This window comes from Arachis duranensis, chromosome 2, assembly GCF_000817695.3.
Source record: "Arachis duranensis cultivar V14167 chromosome 2, aradu.V14167.gnm2.J7QH, whole genome shotgun sequence".
Classification (NCBI taxonomy): domain Eukaryota; kingdom Viridiplantae; phylum Streptophyta; class Magnoliopsida; order Fabales; family Fabaceae; genus Arachis; species Arachis duranensis.
Window position 1 is genome coordinate 18,826,694 of NC_029773.3, and position 8,584 is coordinate 18,835,277.

General features: G+C 33.2%; 1 protein-coding gene across 1 annotated transcript; it reads right to left on the reverse strand.

Moving 5' to 3' along the window:
* Positions 1-222: 222 nt before the first annotated feature.
* Positions 223-6,639, reverse strand: LOC107473877 (uncharacterized). Its single transcript, XM_016093471.3, has 6 exons — positions 6,194-6,639; positions 4,757-4,804; positions 4,518-4,624; positions 2,126-2,160; positions 1,201-1,292; positions 223-578 (listed from the first exon to the last, which is right to left on the reverse strand). Exons 2-5 carry the CDS (start codon positions 4,757-4,759, stop codon positions 1,225-1,227), a joined length of 213 nt encoding a protein of 70 aa, XP_015948957.1. The 5' UTR covers positions 4,760-4,804; positions 6,194-6,639; the 3' UTR covers positions 223-578; positions 1,201-1,224.
* Positions 6,640-8,584: the final 1,945 nt, after the last annotated feature.

Here is an 8,584-nt window from a genome sequence, read left to right on the forward strand (position 1 = left end):
TACCAAAAACAATTTAATTTTAAATAATAAAATTGTCATATTTTGTTTTCAAAAATATTTATTTTTTATTTATTTATTAAAAATGTCCAAAATTTTCCTTTCATCCCACATATCTTGGAAGAATAAAAATTCACTTGCCTTTCCTACCTTCCCCTACTTTTTTACTCTCAACTTTCTTTCTTCTTTTCAACTAAGCAAAGCATAAATGATCATCTCGCAAAATGAACCAAATTACTAAAACCACGGATATTATCAGAAGGAAAGAGTAATTGAAACATTGTTGGCTTAGTTTTCCACATGTTGGCTTAGTTTTCCATATATCGAAATTTATAAAATACCAGTGGGGGAAGTTCAAGTAGGTTTAGGAGAAAAATAAAATGCACATTCCACAATGATAAATGTATGCCTCTGGAGAAAATAGACACATTAATAAATGAATCGGGTAAATTAATAAATGAGCTTGAAACAAGGAACAAGTTCATAGGGCTCTCACGTAAAAATATGCAAGTACAAACTAAGTCCAGGTCCTGCAAATCATTCAGCATATAGAACAGCACTAGAGCATAGAATGGATGACCCTGCAAATTCATGAAATATTATTAGAAATATTCAACTTAATAAAAGAACCGATACACAATATTATGCTACATTCTATTAATAAACTAAATTATGTCTATTGTGTCTGCTTCTCCTCAACATCAACCCCATGATCCACACACACACACACACAGTCACATAAATGCTAACATGATCAATAACATTTATATGACAGGAGGGTGTGAAGGCATGGAAGAAGGAAAAATTCAAAACATGTAATTTTAACATAAATCTATAATTTCCCTAAAACAGCAAGCAAAAGTCTACAATACATAAGGGTGTTCTTGAAAAGCTATATATAAAGATAATGGTAAAATATCAACAATCACCAAGTCAACATCCATCAGATTAAGATTCAAGTTCTTTAACAGGTTAAACATTCAACAATTAACATTTGTTAGGGAATACGCCAATCAGAGTTACAAAAAGATTACAGCAGTCGAATTATGAACATTATTATACAGAAAACAACACAGCCTTACAAGTCACTATGTGGTTTAGGGAACTCTTAAAAACTATTTTATGGGGAATAAAATTACACATTAAGCAATAATATCAATTTCATGACTACCAATATTTGTATGTTTAGAAGAGAAAACCTACCACTCACTAGAGGTACAATGTAGCTCAGAAGAAGATTATTGAAACACCCATCATAAAGCAACCTACGGATACCCACGGGCTTAATCGCTCCCCTGTTTCAGCAACAACTCAAGAAGATAAAATCACTGATTATCATCCAATCAAATATATTTTTTATGCTCACTTACTTTGTAGCATTTCATTTTAGAGCTTTCTGGGCAAAATAAATATCTAACATAAAAATATATTCCTCAATACATCCCCACAATGGTAAAGCTAGGACTCAAGGATTCCACCATAATTTAGCCTTGTGAAGATCACAGGACATTAAAATGCATTTTGAAGGACGAATGCTCCAAAATAGTTAGGATTTATAGAAACGATACATAAATATATATAGAAGTGGTTGAGGTTGTAAAAGATGAATATTGGCACAGAAATAAAATGAGATTACAACTAAAATCCAAACCTTCTCTATTTGGATCCATCATAAAATCATAATGAATTATTATATCCCTAGATTTTCAACCAAGAAAGGTAAGGCATAAACACTCACGAAGAGTCCATATCCTTCTTGTTTAAAGGTAAGAAGGTGCAAGTACAACTAACTATGGTTTGATAAGTCAGGATTGTACTAGGGTTAACAAACTGATTGATTAAAAAAATGGCAGTACATGATAAATTGACAAATGGAGAAATCTTTAGAGCATCAATCACATGGAGCAAAGAAAAAAAAAAGAAAATTTTTTTTTACAGAACCAAAGGGAAACATAAAATACAAATCCATGGTAACCCAAATGCAGATATGGCTTCTTCTTCCCTACCCTTCTTTCTGCTCCAGTCATTTCCATAGCATAAACAAAGAAAACAACTAGATATTTGAAAGCGCATATGAAAAATTAAAATGAAACTTCACACAATAGTAAATCAAATAGGAGATTGTTACCTATTCTTGCTGCCTTCCAGAAGAACCCACGAAACCTGTCACAAAAGAACTTGTCATTAGTGTCACTTGTTCAGCAAGATCTAAACATATGCTATGAAGAAAGCAAACACATTTGCAAAATCCAAAAGATATATCCAATGATTCAAAGAATCAAAACATAATATAACTAGATGAAGGTTCCAAAAAGAATTGTGATTGACGAAACATGTAAATTCACATGTGAATAACTGAACATTATCAAACATTTGTAGAAAGAGAAAGGGTAAATGCAGATAATAGAAGCATATACAGTGAAATGCTTTCCCTTGATTCAATGTTTAACATCGTTAAAATTAGGGACTCTATTCAATAACAGAAAATAATGGTGCAGTCATGCGCACACCATCTATGGGGAAGCTATGATGCTAAAGGTGTATCGACACATGTTTCAATCACAACCAAAAGTCACACCATATAACAGCCACTACTGCACTATGCAGACTAAAAATCCAAGACCCCTGTTTCCTATGGATTGTATAGTTTTTTTTTTTTTTTAACCCTTCCGATTCTGCTTCTGTTTCTTCAAAGGTTTTTTAGATCAAAATCGCCCTCTAAAAAGATTTAGCAACCAAATTTGTACGACTTGGATTTAGTTAAGTATATCAAAATAACATTTAACAAAGCAAAGAGTATTTGGTAGGATAAATGAGTCAAGAATCAAGATAAGGGAACAGATTGTCCAAATGTTAGATGTTCACAAGTCATTATCATGTGAGATTACTCGGCATTGATTTTAAAAATGGGACCCAGACAAGAATGACATAAAAGAAAGAGTAAATACCCAAATTGGCCGTCAAATTTTCAGATCGGACACTTTGGTCCCCAACAAATTTTTGTTCACCAAAAGTCCTTGAGAGTTACTCTTGTCGGATAGATTGGTCCCTTGGTCACTTTCCATCAAATTTTCAATGTGTTGGACAAATAGGTCCCTAGTCCCCCTTCAAAATGACGAAAGGACCAATTTGTCTGGCGGGAGTAATTCTTGAGGACTTATAGTGAATAAATATCGGGGACCAAAGCGTCCGATTTAGAATTCCTTGAGGACCAAATTGGGTGTTTTTTTTTCTGAAAGAAATAACGATGAAAAAGAAATAAGATCATTCGAAAATTTAACATGAGAGGATCCAATCCCATGGAAATGGAGAATGTGCTAGAGATGTTTTGATTTTTCATAATGATACTCTGACTTAGGGTTGATGTGGTTGGGACTGGTTCACCTATAAAAAACGTGAGGCAGCAAGCAAAGTGAAGAAGAAAACTAGTTCAAGTCTTTCTAGATCATAGGGACAGAACCTATATAATATGTAAAGGAGGAATAAGCCAATGATGTAGAAATGTAAGTGAAGGAAGAGATTAACAAGTCTATTAGTGGTGAAATTAACATGGAAAATTACGTGTAGTATATTGAAGACAATTATTCCAACCAATGACCATGTTTAGGGTTTTAAAACATAAGTTACTTTAAGTCCTAGAGACCTAAACATAACTATGCTTTGGTTCTGTAATTTGTTTACTCACTTATGCTACAGGACTTCTGTTGTAGTGACTTGTTAAATTTGCATCAGATTGATGATGATTGTGTGTTATTTATAAATGTTTGCATCTTGTGCCTTACTCTTCAATGTGATAACAATCTCACTCTCCTGTATCCTATTGAAGCATATTAAGGTTCAGCTGCTCTGTTTTAGTATTCAAGATTAATAACTATGATGATTAAGAGAACTCTAAAATTTTCGATAAAAATAACATTAGGAAGACTAGGGAGTACATTGAGGACAAGGAACTATTATCCCCAACTGTTTTCCATGTTTAGATGTTTAGATAAGCTCCCAAACAAGGTAAACTGATAAAGGTTTAGAAAAAGGGTGTTTTTGGTTGAAGGCTAAAAATGGTATAGAAATTTTCATGGCTGAACTAAAGCTTCCCTATTCCTCTATTCTCCTCCATCTGAAAATCAAGAGAGTATCACATATGCCATTTTAGTAATAAGTAAAAGCTAGTCATCTAACATGTGGGCAAATTGAATTGCTCCAAGAAACATAGATTAATATCCTAACCCTAAAGTGAATACTATATCCTCACAACAACACACCAAAAAGCAACATTCATAATGAAAGCATATGTACTTAGATGAAGCCATAATGGATAATCAACAGTTCAAGTGTTCAACATCTCCATAAACACTACAGTAGTGCAATCTATTCTATATCTATTACCTATCACTATCACTTCTTACTAAATCCTGGATCAACAAAAAGCAACAATGAAAGGTAAAATGTATGAACGAACAGTAATATATATAGAAACGTATCTATGTATATATGTATGTATGTATATAGATGCAAATACATACCCAGTTCTTTGTTCAAGGACTGCTGGAAACTGCATCTTAAAGTAAGTGCAGGCACATATTCCAAGTAGTATCACAGTAAGGAACGAATGGAAATTGAATAGCGCAGACTGAAAACAAATGTGTAAAATGGATGTCAAAAACCAAAAAAGCATTTGCACTCAGTAGATAAAATTAAAATTAAAATTAAAATAATAACGGAAAAAAAACTCATTCAAGAATCAGAATTGAAGATCCCTTACCATCTTCACACGTTAGAATTCACTATTCTTCACTTTTTCTTACACCAACTGTAACAAAAACATAGTAAGATGTGAATCATACAAGTAATAATTGAGTAAATCATAACTCAAGAATAGATCTGATCTATTGAATGCTTTTATTTATCGATGAGGTGGCATAGATCTTGAAAGGGAGGAGGAAAAGAGAGAATACGAACAAGCAAATAAGAAAATTGGGGTGGGTTACCAAAATTGAAGCAAATAACGCATAGTTGTCAAAACCGAACCGGTGATCGAACCGGTCAGTCACTGGGTCATTGTGTCACTGGTTCAACTGGTGGGTCACGGGTTCAACCGGTTGACTCGGTCTTATTTAAATAAAAATATAAAATAGTAAAAAACTTAAAATTTGGTATGCATATCTTCACAAAGATTTTAACAACAATCGAGTCTCATTCTAAAAATAACTAATACGAAAATAGACATAAAACTAATCATTACTACAATAATATCTTAATTTGATAAAATAAGAATAACAATCCATAAACTATATCCAATGAATAATTTCAAAGTCGGAGCATCTAAAAAAATTCAACATCATTCCATCAGCAACAATCAACACTCAACAAAATCACTTCGTATTCATAATCAACAAAACCAATTCAACAATCAACAAAATCATTCATAATCAGCAAAATCACTGCATATTCATAGTCAGCAAAACCAATTCATAAACTCAACAATCAACGAAATCATTCATAATCAGCAACATAATTCATAAACCAATTCAACACTCAGCAAATCAATGCATATTCATAGTCAGCAAAACTAATTCAAACCAATTCAACACTCAACGAAATCATTCATAATCAGAAAAATAATTCATAAACCAATTCAACACTCAACAAAACACTGCATATTCATAGTCAGCAAAACTAATTCATAAACCAATTTAACAATCGACGAAATCATTCATAATCATCAAAATAATTCATAAACCAATTCAACGCTCAGCAAATCACTGCATATTCATAGTCAGCAAAACCAATTCATAAACCAATTCAACAATCAATGAAATCATTCATAATCATCAAAATAATTCATAAACCAATTCAACAATCAGAAAATCACTGCATATTCAGTCAACAAAACCAATTCATAAACCAATTCAACAATCAAAGAAATCATTCATAGTCATCAAAATAATTCATAAACCAGTTCAACACTCAACAAATCACTGCATATTCATAGTCAGCAAACCCAATATATAAACCAATTCAGCAATAAAATTAACAACAATAACATTTCAACCATTTCAACGTTTCAAGTTCAACCTTTGTCATATCTAATCAGATTCATAAATCAAACAACAATAAAATTAACAGAAATAACATCAATGAATCAACTATTAAAACTTAATATAGAATATTAGAATAACTGAAAAAAAAAAGAGATTACATGTTGACTGTTGTCGCGGCGGCAGAATCAAGCAGTGCAGTGCAGGCAGCAACACCCGCGGAAGAGAGGCGAGGGAGGGACGGAGGAGCGGCGCGGCGAGACGCGAGCATTCACCAGGAAGCACAGCTGCAGGAAGCGAGGCAAGACGCGAGCAGTGGACCACACCCGGCGTTGGGTGCAGTGATGGAGGACGAGCAGAATACGAGGTAGAGGGAGCAAGACCACTGCCGAGGAGCAGGCGAGGGACGACGAGCGGAGGAGACGCGAGCGTGCGATGGATCCGGCGAGAGCACAGGATGCGGTAGATCCGGAGGAGACGCGACTCGCGAGCACACGATGCAGTGGATCCGGCGAGAGGCGCGGCACGGAAGCGAGCGTGCGGTGGCGGTGAACCGAGGTGAGAGAGAGAGAGCTGGGGGAAAGAGAAGAGAGAGAGAGGGGGGGGTGGCTGTGCTTTCTGTGTGTGGGAGTGAGTGAGAACTGGGAGGATGGGGCAGTTAGTGATAGGCCTAGGGTTTTTTTTTTTAAATTCTGAACCGGTTCGGATTTCTAAAACCGGCAGGTTCACCGGTTTTTACTAAAATCTGCCAGATCAAACCAATTTTCACCGGTTCCATGCCTTATCCGGTCTTTTGAACTAGCCGGGCCGATCCCATGGCTGATTCAGCTACATTTGTTTCTGAGAACAAGACAGGACAAGACATTGAGAATAGGATGGGACAACACAAAATTTTGGTTCTTGTATTCTGTTTGGTGATAAATTATAACAAATTATGAAAATTCAATTTATTCTCATTTTTTTTTTCATTCAAAAAATTTGAGATGAAAAATATAATAATAAAAAATATAATTAGAAAAAATTAACAAGAATAATAAAAGAAAAAATGAAAAATAAGTTGTGTCCTCTATTAGTGTCTCTATGTCCTTCCTGTCAGGATGGACACAAAATACATTAATTTAGTGTCTTCGAACACATTGTCTTTGTCCATGTCTTCTCTGTCAAACACAATTTTGTGTCTCTGTGTTTATGTCCTTGTGTCCTATCTCTATAAACAAACACATTGATCCAGTTTTTATAACTATGTTCGTTACAAAATAATGGTTTATCCCGATTAAAGTGATATTTTGTATCATAATTTTAAAAAAGTAATTCTTGATTAAAACATAAAATTATAAATTTTTTAAATGAGATTACTTTTCTAAAATTATATTTTGATCAAAAATCATATAAAAAATAATTTTTATTAAAGTAAAAATTAAAAGATTTTTAACTTTTTTCATTCTCTTATTGAGCTCATATTTTACACAAAATAAACATAAAAAATAATTTTTATTAAAAAAATATTATAAATATTTTAAATGACAACTAACACTCTTTTAAAATTATATTTTGACCAAAATTTATCTAAAGATTAGTTTTTATTAAAGAAAAATAAAAATTTTTAATCCATTCTCTCATTCGATTAAATTAAAATTTACTCTAAAATCAATACATAAACTGTTTTATTAAAAAATATTATAAATTTCTTGAACATACTCATCACTCTCTTAAAATTATATTTTTATTTTAATTCAAATAAATAATAATTTTAATTAAATAGAAATTAAAAAAATTCTCATGCATACCCTTCACTCGATTAAAATTTTATTTTGCACCAAAATCATATAAAAAAAATTTATTATTGAATAACGTTATATGTAAACTCCACTAAAATTAATAAATAATTAGTCAATAAATTGAATTTTAACAAGGAAAATTAGAAATGAAAAGCTTATATTAAAATAGGATAGAGCTCCTTAAAACGAGAATTTTGATACTAATTTTAAAGAATTTGACCTGAAATTAGACCGAACGGATCGAACCGAGCCCAAATCGAACCCGTAGACCCAACTGGACCCATCACTTAAATGGGCAGAAGCTCATCTCCTTCCCCATTCAGCAAAGAAGCACGCTAAACAGCCAAGGGGAGAGGAGAGCTTCCAAACCCTCACCACAACATTAATCCACCATGACTTCTTCATCCGAGATCCGATCGCTGTACCGTTTGCAGCCACGCGTCCACCCATCGAACTCTACGATTCTATCGGATCAATTTCATAGGTAAGCTTCAATTTCACTCCAGCCTCTCCATTCCTCAATTTTTGATATTAAAGAGAATCCATGTTGAGATTTTGTTTAAATTGGTACTCTAAGTTCAATTTAGCTTGTGGAGCTTGATGGATTTGGTTCGTTTAGTCCGTTGGCAAGGTGAGAATCCTAAACCCTAGCTATTTCTTGTTTAGATTATGTTGGATATTGAATTGTTGGGTATATGTATGTATATATATGTGTTAGGTGTATGAATGCATGATATAGAGATCCTTAGAATCATTGGAAGCTTGATTTGAGAG

Coding starts and splice junctions, on each gene's coding strand:
- LOC107473877 (XM_016093471.3), bottom strand. Junction 2,161..4,517: donor GTCCTTGAACAAAGAACTGG/GTATGTATTTGC, acceptor CTTTTGTGACAG/GTTTCGTGGGTTCTTCTGGA. Junction 1,293..2,125: donor CTGGAAGGCAGCAAGAATAG/GTAACAATCTCC, acceptor TTGCTGAAACAG/GGGAGCGATTAAGCCCGTGG.